The sequence below is a fragment of the Clarias gariepinus genome, chromosome 4, assembly GCF_024256425.1.
Source record: "Clarias gariepinus isolate MV-2021 ecotype Netherlands chromosome 4, CGAR_prim_01v2, whole genome shotgun sequence".
In the NCBI taxonomy this organism is placed as follows: Eukaryota; Metazoa; Chordata; class Actinopteri; order Siluriformes; family Clariidae; genus Clarias; species Clarias gariepinus.
The window spans coordinates 40,148,198-40,170,877 of NC_071103.1; the positions used below are offsets into that span (position 1 = coordinate 40,148,198).

At 40.8% G+C, this 22,680-nt stretch overlaps 2 protein-coding genes and 1 long non-coding RNA gene across 3 annotated transcripts in view; 1 reads left to right on the top strand and 2 right to left on the bottom strand.

Annotated features, from left to right (window-relative positions):
- The window catches only part of ift140 (intraflagellar transport 140 homolog (Chlamydomonas)), a 133,529-nt gene that overhangs the window by 11,121 nt on the left and 99,728 nt on the right, over positions 1 to 22,680 (top strand). The gene's annotated exons all lie outside the window — the stretch shown is intronic.
- LOC128520722 (butyrophilin-like protein 2) lies at positions 842 to 22,332 on the bottom strand. Its single transcript, XM_053495089.1, has 2 exons — positions 21,957 to 22,332; positions 842 to 1,323 (listed from the first exon to the last, which is right to left on the bottom strand). Exons 1-2 carry the CDS (start codon positions 22,291 to 22,293, stop codon positions 869 to 871), a joined length of 792 nt encoding a protein of 263 aa, XP_053351064.1. The 5' UTR covers positions 22,294 to 22,332; the 3' UTR covers positions 842 to 868.
- LOC128520726 (uncharacterized) lies at positions 2,014 to 3,715 on the bottom strand. Its single transcript, XR_008357949.1, has 3 exons — positions 3,394 to 3,715; positions 2,494 to 2,540; positions 2,014 to 2,310 (listed from the first exon to the last, which is right to left on the bottom strand). It is a non-coding gene; the product is annotated as an uncharacterized LOC128520726 (long non-coding RNA).

Consider the following 22,680-nt stretch of genomic DNA (forward strand, 5'->3'; position numbering starts at 1 on the left):
TAGTTAAAATATGACAGATTCAGATAACCATTCCCATGGATATACCATATAACCATTTGACAAAGACAGTGATGAGAAGGAAAGAAGCCAGGTTGACAGTGAGAAGGATTTAGAGGAGGAAGAGTCAGAAGTTGAGGATAATACAGAGTATAACCCGAGGCGGAAACCCCAGCTGAAGTTCTGGTCTCCTTTTGGTCAAAAAATGGAACCAAACCCTCACACTAACCCGATATACCATATCCCGAGTGGATGACATCAAGTCCTGTTTTCCTCACAGACTCCATTGTAACTGTTGTTATGAGCATGACAAACCTGGAGGTGAGAAGGGTTTATGGAAACACCTGGAAAGAGGTCCAGTGGATATTAAAACCTATTCGGGTGTGAGGTTTTGTGTCTTGTGTACAGATCACGCAACGAATCTGCATCCGGCTTATGAGGTGAGGACACTGTTCAGACAATTTTTCACTTTGCAGACCTTCCATTTCCTGTCACGTGTGAATCACTTTGATGACCACCACACAAGAGCAGCCTCTATGTCAATCAGACAAGCTGGGAAGTTTGGCAGAGGTGGGTGGAGCGCTTGCTATTTACAAACCAGGTCCTGTTGATAAGCACCTCATCGTTCTTAGGGGACGGTTCCCATTTAAGTAGTGTATGCCAAACAAACCATCGAGTATGGTATAAGGAAATAAGCAGCATGTAATGTAAAGACATGTTATACCTGGAACATGCAAGTGTACACAGGCAAACTGACTGAGGGTGAGAAGTGGAAGGGGGTCCTAGAAATGACAGCAGGGCTACTTTAAGATTGTAAATATGCTCATACGGTGTATGGGTCAAGTATTATATTTATAATATAGGTAATTTTTTAAAGGTAGCTACAACTGCAAATTTGACTTAGCCCCTGATCTTTTAAATAGCTAAAATGCCCTTGGGCCTTACCTTTTATTATTATGGGGTAAACTGATGCTTGATGTTTCACTTTTTTATCTCCAGACATGACTTCACACTTGTACAGTCCGAAATCTCTAGGCATCTGAACATTCCTTAACTCCAGAGACACGTTTCCTTCCTCCAGCTCGTTGGTGAACACGCTCACTCTGCCATAGTAGCCCTTCCCCACTTTCACTTGCCTGTTTTGGTACAGACAGATATTGTCTGTCCCTTTAAACCACCTGATTTCCATGGCAACAGCACTCATTTTAGGAGAGATATAATAGGGCAGAGTGACATCATCACCCGCTGTCACCTCTACCAAATGAGGTTCATTATTAGATCCAGTGGGCTTTCCGACATCCTCAGTTCTGTGAACCAGCTTGAATTCTAAGAGAAAGACCAGATGTATCACATTAAAAAAAACAAACCACAGTTTACCCAACTACAGTTACTATAGATTATTGATTGTAGCTGAAAGGACAGTTAGTTATTTTGACGTTAGGTGAGTAGTCCTGGGCGGCAGTCAGTGTTTCAGTTCCAATGTTTCACACACACATACTGTATACACTCTAAAAAATAAAACTGTGCTGTACTAAATTTTTTTGGTGAAACATTTTTACACTTAAAAATATTGAGTAAATATAAAAAAATATAAAAATCATGTAAAATATACTTCATGAATTGAGTACAAGTCAGTAAAAAAATTAAGTAGACCTGAATAACTATATTTAGTACAATGATGTACAAAATTGAGTAAATGTAATGAAAATTAGAAGTTAATGAAAAGTGAAAATAAGTAAAATAATTGAGTAGATATAATTGAAATGGAAGGTAGAAGATACTGAAAATTATACTATTATTTAATAAACAAATGTGCTACATTTACTAAATATTTTAACTGAATGAAAGAAACAATACACACATTTTCATTTTAATTAAACATTTATTCGCCAAATTTGACAAGACATGAAGTCTAAACTCAACCTGGTTTACTTTGCAAATGACATGTAACAAGATCATAAACAAAGAGCTGAATTTATCTTATTAGTAAACAGTCTTAGAAACAATAATCCTGCCACAAGTATTATACAGTTAACACATGGAAAGTAGACTTTTGTATTAGAATCTAATGAGTCACATTTTACATCTGAAAGATTGCACACCTTCACTTCAGTTTCCTGCAAACTGTGGGATCCATACAAATGTGTGTGCAGACCTTCTCAGGTCTTAAAGAAGCAATGACAGTCTAAATGAAGACAGGACACAAAATATCCATGACTAACAGTACCATGCTTCACTCGGTAATGATCGAAATTCCTTTTGATGATACGACAAATGTGCAGAGCTTACACCGCCATCCCATAATGCTGGCACCTGAAAAAGGGAACAATAGTATACAAGTAAGTACAAGTGTGACTGTTAATATAAAGTCTACCAGACTGGTAAAATAGTACTTCCATTCAAATACATACTTTTTGGACTAATAGTCTATTTCTATCTTTGATTCAATGGTTACACATTTAATACTTCTGTAACATTTAAAAACTTGACATTTACCTTCTGTTTTATCTCCATTCAACTTCTCTTCATTAGTGGTGTTGGTGCTGTGAAAGAGATATAGAAAATATATAACATGTTTCACACAAACACACACAATCAATCAGTTTTAGGTTCTTTTACTTACATATCAGAACATACATAATGTTTCACTTCAATATTTAAATTTCATATTACTACCAATTCTAATTCTGAGAGAAATGTTGTATTTTCACAAAATCTTTATATTTCATAGCTTTAGTTACTAGTACAGTACTTAGCACATTTATTTTATAACATCTGCCGCTGTGTGCTCAGTGTTTAATCACGTTAAAAATACTCATATACAGTAACGGATAAAACAGTACCAAAGTCCGGACACTGCACCTCATTTCTGCTGTTTAAACCGGATTTGTTCTGAGTTTTTTCCTTAAAGTGTCGGAGTGACCGAGCAGACTCGCGGTTCAGTGTGTGAGGTGGACCGGTACAAATGCGTTAATTACATGTTTGTAAAATTTGAACATGCTAGTTTTATATCCTCTCCACAGTGGCGGTAGGCTGCACAAAATCACCGCATTTGGCGGGAGAAATTCAAATATTGCGGCCCAACCGCCGCCGTTTACACCGAGAAACCCGGAAAAAACCCGGACATGCACGCGCTGCTGCTCGGTGTTAAATCTCTCCTTTTACGCCAGAGTTTAAGTGTCTGTATTAACGCCGCTTTAGCTGAGCAGTTTGGTGGTTGGAACAAACAAGCTACAGTAAATCACACTGAACCCCAGGACTGGCCTGTTGCTAGCTATCGTTAGCTCTGGAGCTCGGCTGTGACAGGATTCAGAACAGTAACTCACACCCTATAAAGTTGTGTGTGCAGGCAGACAGAGTCATTATTACAGTAACTTGTGTTAGCTGTTTACTCACCAGGATTTGTAAGGAGTGTTCCAGAATGTTCCAGGTGCTTCATGTCCATTCTCACATCCTCACAGCCTTCTTGTCTCTGATGTTACACCAGACTTCCCATGAGCACTTGCAACTGGCAATTTACTCAATTATTTAAGTTTTTGTTGTTAAAAATAAAGAATATTGAGTTGGAATAATTTATAATTGTAGTTCTTGAAACTAATCAGTACAATTACTCCATTAACAGATATTTTGATTGAAATGTATCAAAAAATATTAAGTGCATGTTAAAAATATAATTCAGTTAGTCAAATACTGATTTTTACTAGTGAAGTAAACTTAAATTATAGTGTAAATTTAGGACAAAATGAATAATTGTTTTTTTAGGCATTTATTTTGATTTGTCTAACTCAAACAATCATGTATGTGACTTTTAGAGATTTTATTAAGGTAACATAACTTTTTTATAACTGTGAAATTTACAAGGCCACAGAATCATTTTTTTAGAGTGTACAATACTGTGCAAAGGTCTTAAGGTAACACTCATTTCTACATATTACATTAACTGATATACATACTAATGTAGTACATTAAATATATGAAAGCAAGTGTTCTGTTAGCAACTGGTATGTTGATATAAGATGAAAGTGTATTGAATAAATATTAAGTAACAACAGTTTTTTAGGAAAAATTGTAAAAAGATTTGCTTTGTTTGTTGCATTAGTTTGTTTTCTATTCAGGGAAACATATAGAGAGCCACAGACTAACAAATGCTAAAATTAAGCTACAAATTTGTCATGGATTTATACATTAATATACAGAGGAACCTTGGACTGCAACACTTGTATATCAAGGCAAATTTCCCACATAAGAAATAATAAAAACTCAGATTATTTGTTCCACAACCCAAAAATATAAATATCTAAAAATAATTCATACAAAGTATAAGGAAAAAAAAAACTTAATCTGCAATTACCTGTGAAAAAAAAAAAGATAAATCCCGACAAATAAGTGTTTTTCTGTTAGTGTGCGTGCATGCACTGCGTATGTGTAAATGTGTGTGTGAAGCTAAAGTAAGATAAGAGGAGGAATGTTACTTTTTCTCCTCTCTCTTCTTACACAGAGTGGGACGACTTTCACACACACGCACACACACACACACACACTGAAACACTGCTCTTTTGCGACACACACACACACACACATTTACATTTACATTTAGGCATTTGGCAGACGCTCTTATCCAGAGCGACTTACAAAAAGTGCTTTAATGTTTAAATAATTGGATACATACTTACACTGGGTTAACTAGGTTAATAACTAAGTGCCATTAGTCCAACACAACTAAGAAGAGGTTTTTTTTTTTTTTTCGGGGGGGGGGGGGGGGGGTTAGTCCAAGTACTGGAGAAACAGATGAGTCTTGAGTCGTCGTTTAAAGATAGTCAAAGTCGCTGATGTACGGACATCTAGAGGAAGTTCATTCCACCACCTAGGTGCCAGAACAGAAAAGAGCCTGGATGAATGCCGCCCTCGATCCCTGAGAGATGGTGGGATGAGGCGAGCAGTGCCGGAGGATCGGAGGGAACGTGGTGCAGTGCGTGGTGTGATTAGAGCAGAGAGGTAAGTGGGTGCTGGCCCATTTTTACCTTTTTAGGCAAGCATCAGTGTTTTGAATTTGATGCGGGCAGCTACAGGAAGCCAGTGCAGGGAGCGGAGAAGTGGGGTGGTGTGGGAGAACTTGGGGAGGTTAAAAACAAGACGTGCTGCTGCATTGTGGATCAGTTGCAGAGGACGAATCGTGGACAGAGGCAGGCCTGCCAGGAGTGAGTTGCAGTAGTCCAGTCTTGAGATAACAAGGGACTAAACAAGCACCTGAGTAGCCTGTGAAGAAAGAAATGGGCGAATTCTTCTGATATTGTAAAGAAGAAATCGACAAGAGCGAGTAAGGTTAGCGATGTGTGGGGAAAATGACAAATGATTGTCCACGGTTACCCCAAGATTGCGGGCGGTGGCTGAAGGAGTGATTTGGTTGTTGTCCATGGATATCACAAGGTCTTGACCTGGAGATGAGTCACAAGGGATAAACAACAGTTCGGTTTTACTGAGATTGAGCTTCAGCTGATAAGCAGCCATCCAAAATGAGATGTCTGCCAGACATGCTGAGATCCGGGTGGAAACCTGAGTGTCAGAGGGAGGAAAGGAGAGAACAAGTTGGGTGTCGTCTGCATAACGAACACACACACACACACACACACACACACACACACACACACTCCAACGGAAGTTAGAAGAAAACCTACCCAGGCCAGCTTCTTTCCTTTACATGACTAGTGAACCAAAGAAGGAACTCTTCCAAGACTCACATGTAAGTTACAAAATGATTGATCCACACAAGGTGTTTACAGACAGGCTCATAAACCAACAATATTCTCATTTACAGCATGTGGTTAAGTTGATAGATGTTATTGGGGTCAAAGGCACTCAAATTTGCTTTTAACTTATTGCTTGCATTGAAGTTTGTTGTTTGTTTCTGCCATTTGAAGAATAACTGGTAGAGGAGGAGGCGTCGCAGTTATTCACAATGATAATTTGACTATTGTACAAAAACACGGACACAAATTTTTAAAAGTTAAAAGAGCTATACAAATAAAATTGAATTGAATTGAATTAAACCAACCGTCTGCTAGCTGCATAGAGTCGTCACTCAGGGTTCACTGTATTGAGACTGTGTCTGTTCCCCGAGTTAAGCAAAAAATGTAGAAAGACCCAGAAAGTCTGTTTTAGTAATTTAATTAACATAGATACCACAAACTCGGATCACACTGAATGCGCAGCCGGCACCTCTGATCTGAAGCTAGGATTGTTAAATATTAGATCTCTCGCATCTAAAGCAGTTATAGTTAATGAAATTATCACCGATCAGGAGTTTGATATACTCTGTTTAACAGAAACCTGGATTAAACAGGACGAGTATGTAGCTCCAAATGAAGCTAGTCCTCCTGGATACAGCTACATACACCAGCCTCGGTTAACTGGTAGAGGAGGAGGCGTCGCAGTTATTCACAATGATAATTTGACTATTGTACAAAAACACGGACACAAATTTAATTCATTTGAAGTTCTCTATACATAACAAGTGTAGCTACCAATATTAAGTCAGCTCAGTCGATTCCACTAATTGTCATTTACAGACCTCCAGGGCCGTACTCTGAATTTCTTAGTGAATTTTCAGATTTCCTCTCAAACCTAGTCGTTCCTGTAGACAAAGTGTTAATTGCTGGAGATAATATTTATTTTGAAAATCCAGAAGGGATTCATGTACAAACATGTACACTTAAGGGGGTGGGCGAATTTTTAAGCCCCACTTGTCAACTAAATGATGACGAAAACGGCCAAGTTTACTATTTATTGAAATATTAATTTCTAAACCAATAAGATCAAATAACACCAAGTTCAAAACAGATAAAATACACGTGCAATTGTTATAACAGGCTTACTTCGTCACTTATCTAGAGCTTTCTTTTTAAAAAGTCGAGTGGCTTATTAACGTGACTGGGGTGTATTGTCTCTAAGTGTCTTCCTACTTTGTTCTCGTGCTGTCTGCTGCCAGCGGTTTAAGACACAAAACACACACGGGTCTCTCCTCTGCCCCCACCATAAATCCAAGTGCAACATACAGTAGGCTTCATCATATTTTCCTTTCGGCTGGGTTTTGGGTGATGAATCACCTGCTTTTTTGTGGTCCATGTAACAAATGTATCCATTTACCTTTTTATGCTCACTACATATAGTACGCTACTGACCCGGTTTGTGTCCGCGGTAAGATTAGTTTGATATTCACATCTCAAAATTCAATATCTGCGTAAATAAACCCGCAAATACTGTAAGATACCCACGTATACTTCCTCTCTACATTGTCTTTAAGCTCCATCCGCCTTAAATTATACATGTTTAAAAGCGTAAACACCATTATTCTCTACGGCGCAACGGATGATTTAGGGATCATCGCAAAATGCCGCACACCAACAAAAAGCGTAGAACATTATTGATCTTCCCTTTTGTTCAGCGCCTGAAGGATCAAAAAGCAACTTTGTTGCTGCACTGATGTTATATAACGTCTATCTGTTATCACCCAGATGAGGATGGGTTCCCGGATTGAGTCTGGTTCCTCTCAAGGTTTTGTCCTATTGCCATCTCAGGGAGTTCTTCCTTGTCACTGTCGCGATCACCCTTGGCTTGCTCATCAGAGACATTTCATTCTTCATTCATTCATTCATCTCATTATTATCTAGACACATTTTTTAACACATACAGTGGTTAATCAATCGGAATGTAGGTCCTACCGTCGCCGCGCTCGGCGGTACCGTTTGGCTTTGTGCGTTTGCTGGCTTTTACCGTTGAGTGGCGCTATATAACTACAGGCTGACGCCTCGTGCCTTAGTTCATTCTCTGCTGGATTAATGAGACACAGAGTTTAAGAACTGCACGTAGTAGCGGATAAAATCAAGTAAAACATTGTAGTAAAACAAATTTATAATCACAGAACTAAAATGACGATACAAATGTAGAATTTAAATTAAATTAAATCTTATTAGGATCAAATTTAAACAAAATAAATGTTAACACAGTGAGCCTTTAAATTTTATCACGTGTAATTAGAAAAGACGCGTGTAGGGTTTTGTGTCGTCTTATATCTTGTGTTCTTTAAATTTATAGTAGATTTATTAACTAAAATAAATGACCATAAAAATTATAACATTGTCAGGACGTTCTACTGCGTCAGCTAATGTTGGTCATTCAGCCCCGCTTGTGTTTTTGCGTTTATTATGAGAATGAAATTCAATTCAATTCAATTTTATTTATATAGCGCTTTTAACAATGGTCATTGTCCCAAAGCAGCTTCACAAAAAAAATTAAAGATTTTTGCAGAAATGCAGTAGACTGTTATGATCTGTAACGGATTCGACCCATGTTGCACGGGCGGCACCATAAAGCACGGACACGAGGCGAGGTCTTACGGGAAAAGGGTAATTTATTTAGGTAAAATGGGGAAGGAAAGTGTTGAAGGAGGGAGAAAGGAAAGAAAGGGATAAAGATTGTGCATGTGCAGTTCCGGGGGCTGTGCCACACTGGCATGCGGGCACACAACTGACAATAAGTGTTGGTGCGCGGAGTGGCAGAACTGAGCATGCGGAGGCAGCGCTTCTCCCGCTGTCGATGGCCGGCGCGAGTCCTCGCTGACGTAAAAAAAAACTTAACACAAACGTCCTCGCAGCCTTTTCCTCTTCGGCAGCAGGGCTGCGAGGGCGGGCACGGTGCGGGAGTGAAGGTGCCGCGGGAGCTCGCGCAGCTCTTTCTCGCGCTGTCCTCAGCGCGGAGATCAAAGGGCGGAACTCTAGTGTCCTTGTTTAAAGTGCCTGGCCGCGTCACATCTCCCTACTGACATGCTTCTTTCATATTCTCCATTACATCACGTACTTCCCAGACCTCAGACAAACCTCCGCGCCTTGCTTTTATAATGCGGAGCAAGCCCGAGATCATATTAACGTTAATTATCGCCAGCCGGCACAAATAAGCGGCCCCGTCCCTTTGGTGCCTATTCAGGGAGCCTACGGAGTGAGGGAGTAGTTATAGTAGATTTGGGCGTACACCCATCACACGCGCACGCCGTGGCAGATCATCATAATTGTCCTAAACTTGTATTTCATAAGGTTTTCCGAGCGGTGGTACAGCGCAACGGGGGTCATTATTTACTATTAAACATTAAACAAATTTACAAAACTTTATACGTGCGATTAAGCGCTGATTCTACATAGGAAAGTAAAGAAGAGGATCCTGATGCTCAACATTCCGGAGACCAAACCCCATTTAAATTAAATTAACAAATATTGCATGTAAATAACAATAGCCCACGTTTAAAAAAGCATTTTTATTTAGATTATAAAAAAATAATCCTGCATCTGTTTTAGGTGTTCCAGCTGCCACTGTTCTAAAATTCAAATTAAATCAAATCTTATTAGGATCAAATTTAAGCACAATAAATGTGTCAGCCAGTGAGGCAGTGAGCCTTTTGATTTTATCACTTGTAATTAGAAAAAAAGTGTGTATGGATTTGTGTCATCTTATTTCTTGTGTTCTTTAATTTTATAGTAGATTTATTAACTGAAATAAATTACCATAAAATTAAAACAGTGTTAGGACGTTCTACTGCGTCAGCTGATGTCGGTCTTTCAGCCCCGCTTGTGTTTTTGCGTTATTATAAGAATGAAATGCAGTAGACTGTTATGATTTGTAACGGGTTCGACCCATGTTACTCAAACAACTCAGTTCAGGTGCTGGGGGAGGGAGGTGCTAATGATTTGGTCGGCTCTGTGTGTGTGTGTGTGTGTGTGTGAGAGAGGGGGGTGTCGCGGTCGATTTCAGTGAAACAAAGGCTCAGCTGAAAAATGTTAGGCACATCAGTCACTTAACCCCCAATAAAAGGTATTTGAGTGTTATGATAGTTGTAATATAACAGATGCGCACTGAATACTAAACCTAAACCAGGCACGAAGATTAATGAACCAAGATAGCCCCCATACCCGTTAAAAAAATAAAATAAATAAATAATATTATTGTGTATAGACTGATTAAAAACAATGCAATTTATGCTATCATAAGGAAAATAAGTTCTTCCATTCCAATGATTAAAAAAGGTAACAATGTCAACTTTAGAATCTAGAATCCAGGAGATTAAAATTACACAAATTGAAATCACTGAAAGTCTCCAGAAGAGCCTCAGATTCAAGAGGTTTTTAAAGTGGGAAGAAATGCATTTCAGTTCCTCTGAATAGGTGAGAACAGCCGATTCACACCTGGGGAGGGTGAATCATTTGTATTTGAATGTTGTCTGGGATTGTAAAGCACTATAGTGACACTAAAAGAACAACCCAGGATTAATAGGAATTCTTATACTGCATAAACATTATTTAGCACAAAAAACTTCCTCGCGCTCGGGAAAACTATGCGTGCGGTTGAGCGCTGGTTAGACTATAGGAAATTAAATCGGAGGGTTTTTATTTAGACTATTAACAAAATAAGGCGTGCCAGCTGCCACTTTTTAGTTAGAAGTTTTCAATACAAAGCTTATAATGCCCACATGACATGACGGAATAAGGCACGGCTGGTGATGATTGGGGTTTGTTGGGTTACAGTGGATTTTACTACGCGGTGTGAGTGCAATGGCCATCCGTCTGCTCGCGCTGTCTCTGCTCTCCGCGGATGGCCGGACCGCCTCCCCCCCCCACCTCTCGCTCCTTTGAAGTTACTGGGGCGCGTTCCATTTGCCCTGCTTGCATGCCGCACTTCCGCGTTGTTGCACGCGCGCTGCATACACAGCGCGTAGTAAAATCCACTGTAGCCCAACAAACCCCGAGTATTTTATAGCGCGGGGTGCAAGCCCGGGCAACGATAGCAACGATAGCTCACCAGTCATGTGTAATTCTGCGGTCCCGCTGCTTCGCATGTCTGAAGGGGAGGACGCCTAACTAGTGCGCGAGGAGCGATATTGATTTTGGCGCACGCCGTGACAGGCTGAAAAAACTGTGTCAGATCAATGTGCAAAAACTATATAATAAAACTATATAAGACTACATGCCTTTATAAGACTCAACTTTTATTTAAGCGCACTCACAATAACGAAAAAACGTTGTGATTTTGTAAGTGTTGTGATTTTGTAAGTGTTGTAAGCTGCGCTGCTCTGTATTGTTTTTGGTGAACTTTCAGCGCGTCAGAAAATGAACTCAAACGTTTTTTTAAATGGTCAGAGTCAGTCTGCTTGCTGTTTTCCCGACGCGTTCATAATCATTAGTCTACTTCTGCCGGTGCGCTCTGGAAAACTCCATGCATGCGGCTGAGCGCTGATTAAAACTATGGAGTAAATTAAAGAGGAGAATCACGATGCCGAGTCGAAGTCCTGAGCCCAAACCTCATTTAAATTAAATTAACAAATATTATAAGTAAAAAAACAAAAGCCCACGTTTAGAAACCGTTTATAAATTCTTTCCGACATTGGGCTGGTGTTATGCGCAGAGCGCCGGGAGATTTCCTGAAGCTCAGAAATCACTGGGCATGTTTTCTAAATAGCCGCTATCTTTAATAACTGATGGAGGTTTTGAGCTGTATACACACGCATTCCTGCCTAAACAACTCTTAAAACTACACCTGTAACACAATAAACAGTAATATTTCAAACATTCTGCAGGCTGATATTTGGAGAAAGGAAAGAATAATGAATAAACCAGTTGTTGGGTCAAAATAACCCAACCAGGTGTTTATTTGTAAACTACATCTCATATGAGCCAACATAAGCAACCCAACAATGTGTTTAAAGTACCTGAAATAATCCAGAACTTAAATAACAATAAACCGATACAGAGATACGCTGTATAACGGTCACTGTTGTATTTACGGCAACGAGCGAAAATGTCACTTTGCGCCACCTGGCGGCCATTTTACGAATGACTTTGAAATGCAACTGATTTATTTTGGCAGCTGACGTTTTTACGCGGCGGTGAGCGCGACGGTAATAACCATTCCAATTGATCAACTACTGTACACGCAAAAAATATATATATATATATATATATATATATACAGTGGAACCTCGGATTACGAGTAACGTGGTTTACGAGTGTTTTGCAAGACGAGCAACAATTTTTAATAAATTTTTACTTGAAAAACGAGCATTGTCTTAGTTAACGAGCACCGAGTATCATGTTTCACGCATGCGCTTCTTGTTTTAACAACGAGCGTTACATCATCACAAGTGAGCCAATGGTTTTTCTCTCTCTTGCAGCAGAATTGTAGGTAATCGTCTCTCCTGCTGGGTGAAAACACACACGCGCTGTGTGTGTGTGTGTGTGAGATATGCATGTGCGCGCGCACACACACACACACACACACACACATTAACGGAGAGACCGTTTTTAAAACCGTTTAAAAATTAGCAAGGAACATCGCTAGTCACACTCGCGTGAGTGCATACTAACGGGATTACTACTGTAAAGTAAAACAACAACAACAACAAAAATTAAACAGCTCCTCACCTTTGAAAACAGTCGCGACAGAGAAGAGTTTGTGTGTTTATTTGGCAACCTGAGAGAAGGGGCGCTGTAAAGCCGAGACCTATCGTCTCCCCTGCTGGGTCTTAGTGCCTGCAGTGTTTTTAAGTGCGCGTGTGTGTGTCTGTGTAAGGCAGAGAGTTTGTGTGTTTGTTTGGCAACCTGAGAGAAGGGGGCCGTAAACGCGAGCGAGCCCCCCTTCAGCCCCCCTCCTCTCAGGTTGCCAAATAAACACACAAACTTCTCTCTGTCGCGATTGTTTTCAAAGGTGAGGAGCTGTTTAATTTGTTTTTTGTTGTTGTTGTTGTTTTACTTACAGCAGTGATCCTGTTAGTATGCGCTCACGTGAGTGTGACTAGGAATGTTCCTTGCTAATTTTTAAATGGTTTTAAAAACGGTCTATCCGTTAATGTGTGTGTGTGTGTGTGTGCGCGCGCACATTTTACACACATACACTCTGCATGCACAAACGAAAACCCTTATCTGTCGGGGTTTAATTTTACATTTTTTTAAGGTAAAGTACTGGTTAATTTGTTTTATTTTTACTTTATATTTTATATTAATTATATTTATGTATTTATTTTTTTGGGCTGTAGAACGAATAATTTAAGTTTCCATTATTTCCTATGGGAAAATTAAATTTGGTTTACGAGTGTTTTGGGATACGAGCCCACTTCCGGAACGAATTAAGCTCGTAATCCAAGGTTCCACTATATATATATATATATATATATATATATATATATATATATATTTTTTTTTTTTTCCTACATTTTTCAAGCTGCTTTGAGACAATGACCATTGTTAAAAGCGCTATATAAATAAAATTTTATTGAATTGAACATGCAAATTTCTTTGTTTTTGTTTAGTGATTTATTTTCTACATTCTACAACAATACTGGGGATTTCAAAACTATAAAATAACACATATGGAATTAGGTAATTACGTAACAACAAGAAAAACAACAGTTAGTTGTTATTTTAAGACACAGAGGTCAGCCTTTCTGTAATAGTTCTTGCAAGAACAGTATTGTCAAGTGCATTTGCAAAATCCGTCAAGCACCATAATGAAACTGGAAATCTCCCGGTGCTCTGCGCATAACACTGGCCATCAGAGCTGTACCTGGCAGCATGTTTATATAAAGGGTCCTGATACCTCGTGTGATCATTAGGTACAGGTATCAGGGCCAAAAAAAAGACAAAGGAAAAGCACGCAGAAAGTAAAGAGACAGAGACCTCTGGGAGGATAAGTTTTGTTTCGGTTTCCAAAGGCCTGTCTGTTCTTGCGTAGACGGCGTAACTCTGTTTATTTTGTTTTCAGATGTCTTTTGGTTTCCTTTTAAGTTTATTAATTAATAATCCCACGCCATCTTCAAATGGGAAGGTCTTCCCGTGCCTATCATAAGCACTCTCACAACTCCTATTTCGTTGCCCCCTCTCTAAAGCCCTGCATCAGGGCTCTTATAACTATTAAAACATCTTGTGGTGCAGCTTTTTATACCGCACCCGTAACATATCTCGGAAGCAATTTCTAAATGTTTTCTAAACATGAGCTATTGTTGTTTACTTACAATATTTGTTCATTTAATTTAATTGGGCTCGGGATTTTGATTTGGCATTGTGATCCTCCTCTTTAATTTCCTTAGTAGTCTAATCAGTGCTCAGCCGCACGAATAAAGTTTCCCAGAGCGCAGGGGAATTTTGTTGTACTAAATAATATTTATGCAGTATAATCAGAGCCTATTATTACGTAACAACAAGAAAAACAACAGTTAGTTGTTATTTTAAGACACAGAGGTCAGCCTTTCTGTAATAGTTCTTGCAAGAACAGTATTGTCAAGTGCATTTGCAAAATCCGTCAAGCACCATAATGAAACTGGCTCTCATGAAGGCCGTCCCAGGAGGGCGAGACCAAAACCTACCTCTGCCGCAAATGAGAAATTCCTGAAAAATGACCAATTAACAGCACCTCATATTAGAGGCATTCTGAAGTCTTTACAGAGCATGCAGTGGTTACTCAAGGGAAATGTCTATGACGGCAACAGCCAAAATAAATCAGTCACAATTCAAAGTAATTTGTGAAACTACCGCCAGGTGGCACAAAGGGACATTTTGCAAAACAGCTGCAATTAATTTTGTTTAGACAGACTTTGTTTCTGTCTGTCTATTGTTATTATTAAAGACAGCACAAACAACAGCTCAATGGCTTGTAAAAACATTTTTATTTTTAATGGTAAAAATGTCAATTTTGGAGTCAGTGGTCCGAGCATAACATAATAATCTTTGTATGATAAAATGACTCGTGGCATGAATTTACACAAGGCGCTTCAGTTTCAAATAACCATTTAACGCTGAACCCAAACAGCAATAGAAGATGATAATAATAATCTAAAGAATAATAATCATCTTCATTTTAGCTGTTTATTTAATTTAAATTCTACATTTGTACTGTAATTTTAATACTGTGATTATGAATTCGTTTACTTACAATGTTTCACTTGATTTTATCCGCTACTATGTGCAGCTCTAACGGAGCGCGGCTCATTAATCCTGCAGAGAATGAACTGATGCCCGAGTCGTCAGTCTATAGTTATATAGCGCCACTCAGCGGTAGATGCCAGCAAACGCACAAACCCAAATGTCGCCACCGTGAGTAATGAGCATGAGTAACATCTGTAAGTAGCAGACACATCTCAATATTAGCTGTGTAGAAAGAAATTAAAATAAGAAACGATTATGGAGTTAGAAAGTGACACCAAACTTTTGAACGGTAGTATGTGTATGTGTATATATTTATATATATATATATATATATATATATATATATATATACACGAGTTTTCAGAGATTCGAGCTTCAGGAAATCTCCCGGTGCTCTGCGCATAACACTGGCCATCAGAGCTGTACCTGGCAGCATGTTTATATAAAGGGTCCTGATACCTCGTGTGATCATTAGGTAACACCGGTACAGGTATCAGGGCCAAAAAAAAGACAAAGGAAAAGCACGCAGAAAGTAAAGAGACAGAGACCTCTGGGAGGATAAGTTTTGTTTCGGTTTCCAAAGGCCTGTCTGTTCTTGCGTAGACGGCGTAACTCTGTTTATTTTGTTTTCAGATGTCTTTTGGTTTCCTTTTAAGTTTATTAATTAATAATCCCACGCCATCTTCAAATGGGAAGGTCTTCCCGTGCCTATCATAAGCACTCTCACAACTCCTATTTCGTTGCCCCCTCTCTAAAGCCCTGCATCAGGGCTCTTATAACTATTAAAACATCTTGTGGTGCAGCTTTTTATACCGCACCTGTAACATATCTCGGAAGCAATTTCTAAATGTTTTCTAAACATGAGCTATTGTTGTTTACTTACAATATTTGTTCATTTAATTTAATTGGGCTCGGGATTTTGATTTGGCATTGTGATCCTCCTCTTTAATTTCCTTAGTAGTCTAATCAGTGCTCAGCCGCACGAATAAAGTTTCCCAGAGCGCGGGGGAATTTTGTTGTACTAAATAATATTTATGCAGTATAATCAGAGCCTATTATTCCTAATAATTTTGGGTTGTTGTTCTTTTAGTGTTAAGTGTGTGCTTTACCATGGCAGGCAACATTCAAATGGAAATAATTCACTCTCCCCAGGTGTGAATCCGCTGTTCTCACCTATACATTCAGAGAAACTGAAATGTACCTCTCCACACTTTAAGACCCTCTTGGATCTGAGTAAATGCAAGGCATTTTATGATGAGGAAACTTTCCATCTTTTCCATTCCATCGATTAAAAAACCGTAACCATGTCAATTTTAGAATCCGCAGAAGCTGAGTGGTTCGAGCACAACCTCTCGCAGGTGCGCTTTTCTCTCATGGGGGTGGGGCTAAAAACACGCATCTCGGTTTATTCATTTCACCCCCTTTTATTTGGGGTAAAGTGACTAATGTGCCTAACTTTTTCAGCAGAGCTTCTGTTTCACTCACTTTTCATGAGTATGTAAGACCTCTTGACACCTCCCGCTCTCTCACACACACAAACACACACACGCACAGCAGACCAAATAGTCATTAGCACGTCCCTCCCCCAAACAGCGCAGCATTTACTTACTGTACATCTAAACTGAGTCGTTTACATAAGTCACTGATCAATAGCTCATGATACATACATTTAAACAATTTATTTATACAGATGTACCTGTTTTACAGGCTTGTTACTGAATGATTTACTCCGATAAAGAGCCAAATACGAACAGTGGCAGCTGGCACACCTAAAAATGAATGCAGGATTATTTGTTATAGTCTAAATAAAAATGCTTTTATAAACGTGGGCTATTGTTATCTACTTCAAATATTTGTTAATTTAGTTTAAATTAGGTTTGGGCTTTGGGTGTTGAGCATTGTGATCCTCCATTAATTTCCTACATAGTCTAATTAGCACTCAACCGCACGCATAAAGTTTTCCAGAGCACACCGGCAGAAGTAGAGTAATGATTATGAATGCATCGGGAAAAACAGAAAGCAGACTGACTCTGACCATTTTAATAATTTATTGATAAATTAGTGATTTCTTTGGTTTCGGCTGTGATGAAGGTGATCATGTCATCTTGTCGTCTTTGCACCAGTGGACGCGCCCACAATTCACTTTCCACACAAATTACATAATCTAAAATTTGTTTTCCATTAGTTTATATAAAAGCAGACATTTTACTTTCTATAAGTATATATTTTTTCACGTCTGTGAGGCGAGTATACAGGGAGTTTCGGTTCATTTTCTGACGCGCTCAAGTTCATAGAAAACAACTAACAGCGCACCCTGTTTACTTTCTTTATTTAACAAAATCATAACGTTTTTTCATGATTGGGAGTGCACTTAAATAAAAGTAGAGTCTTATAAAGGCTATGTAGCTTATATAGTTTTACTATATAGTTTTTGCACATTAACCTGGAAAACTTTTTTTGATGCACACGCCAAGTCTGATTTCTGGCTATATGCTTTGCTTAAATTCAATGCAAATAAGAAATGCCTATATTTAATTAAAATTTTTAATCTGTACTGTAATTTTAGTACTGTGATTGTAAATTCGTTTAATGTTTCACTTGTATTTCATAAGGTTTTGCCAGCAATGGTACAGCGAAATGGGGGTCATTATTTATTAAAGAAAATGATGATCATCATAACAGCCTACTGCATTCCATTCTTATAATAACGCAAAAACACAAGCGGGGCTAAATGACATCGACATCTGCTGACGCAGTAGAACGTCCTGACTTTGTTTTATTTTATTGTCATTTAGTTTAATTTATTTCAGTTTACAAATCTACTACAAATTTTGACAAAATATAAGATGACACAAGACCATACACGCTGTCATGATCTCTTACGAAGAGTGGACACACACAAGGTGTTCAGAGGGTCAACACACAAGTTCTTTATTTACAAAACATAAATCAAAATAAACAAAGGAGAGTCACTGTCATGCACACCCAAGACGCGACTGTCGCCTGTGTGTCGACTATCGGGGACTAAACAAGATCACTATAAAAATTCGACACCCGCTGCCACTCACCAACTTAGCCCTGGATGCCCTCTCTGGTGCCACCATCTTCACGAAGTTGGACCTTCGGAGCGCCGACAACTTGGTGTGTATCAGAGAGGGCGATGAGTGGAAGACGGCGTTCATCACACCCACTGGGCACTACGAGAGCCTGGTCATACCCTTCGGACACTGCAACGCACCCTCGGCCTTTCAACAGTTTATCAATGACGTCCTCAGAAACATGCTGGGCCTACCTAGACAACATCCTCATCTATTCCCATAACATCAAGGAACACATCCAACACGTTCAGGCTGTTCTTAAGAGATTGCTCGCTCACCAACTATACTGCAAGCTGGAGAAATGTGCCTTCCACAAGCATTCCACCACGTTCCCAACGTGGATTTTGTCATCTCGCCCCAGGGTGTGGCCATGGATCCACAGAAGTTCGAAGCTGTGCGTCACTGGCCCCTACCCAGGACCCTCAAACAGCTTCAACGGTTACAGGGGTTTGCGAATTTCTATCGTCGCTTTATCCGGGGATACAGTACAGTTGCAGCACTATTAACTGCATTGACCAGGCCCTCGCGTCACCCGTTTCGACTCACACCCGCCGCCATTTCCTCTTTTCAAGAACTGTGTCGCCGTTTCACCACCGCTCCCATCCTTCTCCACCCAGACTCCAACAAACCTTTCGTTGTGGAGGTGGATGCGTCAGATGTGGGCGCCGGCGCTGTTCTCTCCCAATGAGGTCCAGACCAGAAACTACACCCGTGTGGTTTCTTCTTCAAAAAATTCAACCCCACTCAGCAGCGATACGGGGTAGGGGACCGCGAACTGCTGGTCATAAAGTGGGCCTTGGAGGAATGGCGTCACTGGCTCCAGGGCGCTAGTGAGCTGTTTATCGTCTGGACCGACCACCAGAACCTCATCACCATCAGGAACTTAAGGCAGCTCAATCCACGACAGTCACGGTGGGCCCTCTTTTTTGAACAGTACGACTTCCATCTGTCATACCGCCCAGGGTCCAAGAACACCAAGGCTGACGCACTATCAAGGCAGTACGACAAAGACCTTCCCGGGCGGATCCCGTGCCTGTCATCCCCTCGTTCCGGATCATTGCATTCAATGGAACTTGGAGACAAGGGTCCGCCAGGCACAGGCTGCAGAGACCGGACCGGCAGGTGTGCCGCCTGGACGACTCTACGTACCCCAGAACGTAAGATCGGATGTCCTCCAATGGGGCCACTCCTCATCGGTCGCCGGACACCAAGGGACCCGGAGGACCCTCTCATTCATCAGACGGGCGTTCTGGTGGCCCTCCATGAGAAGGGACGTCACTGAGTTCGTTCAGGCATGCCCAGTGTGCGCCAGGGCCAAGGACATAAATCAACCATCCCCTGGAGAGCTCCAACCACTTTCCGTTCCTCGACGGCCCTGGACGCACATCGCCCTGGATTTCATCACGGGCCTGCCGGTTTCCGAAGAGAAAAACACCATACTCACCATTGTTGACCGGTTCTCCAAGGCAGTGCACCTGGTGGCCCTCACTGGACTCCCATCAGCCAAAACCGCCGCTGAACTAACACTGGAACACGTAGTCCGCCTGCATGGGTTCCCCAAAGACATCATCTCGAACAGGGGGCCCCAGTTTACAGCCCGGTTCTGGACGGCCTTCTGCCGTCTGATCAATTCCACTAGTAGTCTGTCATCTGGATACTATCCCCAGACTAATGGTCAGACGGAACAGACCAACCAACAACTGGAGCGCTACCTAAGGTGTTTTGTGGCTGATCGCCAGCGCTTCCGCTACCTCATATGGGCAGAACTTTCTCACAACCTGCACGTCTCATCTGCCACCAACCTAAGACCACTTGAGGTATGCTATGGTTTCCAACCCCCGATGTTTGCCCATCAAGAACCGGAGGTTGATGTACCATCAGCCCAACAGTTGGTCCATAGGTGTCGACGGCTCTGGAACCAAGCCAACCTCGCAATCCAGAAGGCCAATCACTAATACATTACTCAACACCGCTGTCGACACCCTCCGGGACGCTTGTACAAAGTAGGTGACAAGGTATGGTTATCCACAAAGAACCTACATCTGCACACCTGCACATCCAGGAAACTTTCACCCCGCTTTATAGGACCATACAGCATCACCCTAAGGATAAACCCTGTCACCTACCGGCTTCAGCTGCCTGCGGCGCTCCGGATTCATCCCATATTCCACACATCCCAACTCGAACCCTTCATCACCTCTCCAATGGTTCCACCCACCACCCACAGGTGAATCTAATTTAATCTCCTTCTCCCCGCATCATCAACGGTGGTCCCGCCTACACCATGCGTCGGATCCTCGATTCACGCCCTCGGGGCAGAGGCACCCAGTACCTGGTCGATTGGGAAGGCTACAGCCCGGAGGAACAGTCTTGGATTATGGCCCGGTTCATTCTCGACCCCGAACTCATTCAAGACTACCGTCGTCGGGTATCCTCCACCCCAGGACCGTCAGGAGCCGGTCCTGGACAGGGGGGTACTGTCATGCACACTCAAGATGCGACCGGCACCAGGACCCGGAAGTAATGCGGTCGTGAACCAGGAAGTATAAAAGGAGTAAACAATCCACAGTACAACGCACAGTCCAGTCATTGAGTTGCCCGATGTCGTCTCGGTTGCGTTCATCAAACTGTGAGTACTCACTTTCTTGGCTTTGCTTTCTTACTGAGTGTGTGTTTATAGGACGCGGGTTAGATTGTGTCTTTTCCTTACTCCCCAATCGTGAAAGTCCTTAGACTAAACAGCGTGATTATCCTGCCTATTTGTGTCACTCCGCGTTTGGGTTTACCATTCACGCTACACAGGGCTAACCGCTAAAGCTACGTCTTTTGGTCATCTCAGGTTAGTTCTTGACAGTCACTTGATAACTCCTCAGGTGAGGTTTTCGGAAAGTTAACTAGCCCCATGACTTCTGAGTCAACTTAATGCTGAGGAACAGGCAAACACTCGTTATTCTCTTGAGTATACAAAAACACAGATAACGACAACGGTGGACGGACAGGAAGCTACGGGGTCGGCTGGTATAGGTAGGGTAGCACACGAGGGAGACACAGGTGAATCTAATTTAATGCTAAAGTGAGACATATACGCACAGTGGGGGGGACATATACTGTGGGGGGGGAGGGGACAAAGTACACAAAAAAAACTACTCAGTTACAGTAATGCGAGTAAATGTAATTCATTATTTTCCACCTCTGATAAAATCTAAAGGCTCACTGTGTTAACGTTTACGTTGCTTAAAATCGATCCTAAAAAGATTTAATTTAATTTAAATTCTAAATTTGTACTGTAATTTTAGTATTGTAATTAAATCAATTTATAATTACAGTATTTCACATGATTTTATCTGTAACTACGTGCGGCTCTAGATGAGCTGCTAATCCTGGAGAGAATGAACTAAGAGCTGAGGTCTCAGTCTATAGTTATATAGCGCCACCCAAACGCACAGCAAACGCACAAACCCAAATGCTGTCACCGTGCGCTGCGATGGTAAAAGTAGAATACAACTTGTCTACCTACTGTATAAGTTTTGTCTGTGTGTATAAAGCTTACATACACCTGCCGCTGATTTCACTATTTAGCTTTTCCACCATTTAAAGCTACAAAATAAGTAAAAACTACAACAATCACTATAATGCAGCCTAATTCACGGCTCTTAGTGTTTTTTAAATGGTGACATCACATGCTTACCTTGATGCAGTCCTACACCTCGTTAAAAGTAAGAGGGGGAAGCTTCATATGTTTTACAAGCTTCAACTTTTACGTCCTACTTTGTCCTACTTTTGGTCCTAAAGTAACTTTAAGCGGAATTACTGGTTTGATTCTGAGACAGTAAATATGGGCCCTGGGCTAATTTTTCCCCTTCAGCATAAAGGTTGTTCATCATGGTTGTTGAGCAATAATTACCTGACATTTGTAGGTAGACACCATTGTTTTCCATCTTATGTTTTCGATGAGTCATCTCACATTTGTACTCTCCACCATCAGACTCTTGAACATTCCTCAGCATCAGAGACATGTTTCCCTCCTCCAGCTCGTGGGTGAACAGACTCACTCTGCCCTCATAGTCCTTCCCTTCTTTCACCTGCCCATTCTGGTACAAACAAATACAGTCTGTTCCCTTAAACCACCTGATCTCCATGGAAATAACACTCTTTTTAGGATAGAGGTAACAGGGCAGAGTGACACCATCACCATCACAACCATAGATGATGCAAGGTTCGGCGGTAAATGTTTCAGGCATGCGGAAAGTGAAGGAATGTTCTGGTTTTGGGATCAGTTTCAACTCCACTAAAAAGAAAGAGACATGTTTCTGTTGTTTAATAAATAATTACATTATTTACTTCATTGTACAGTTAATGAAAGAATGCTGTGTATGGGGAAAGTTATACAACTAGAAAGGTGTATTTCCTGACGAATGCGGAGTGATTGCAGAACCAAAAGAATCTCCTGATGTCAGGGGGTTGATACTACTCAAATGCTACTTAGTAGTGTCACACAACTCACTTTTCTATTCTGTCCAGCTTGGTTCTGTTTGGATGTTTTCTATTCTTTATTAAAAGTTTTAATGTCTGTGCGTATGATATGCCTGCAATTCATATCCTAACAATATATAATTATTACATTTAAT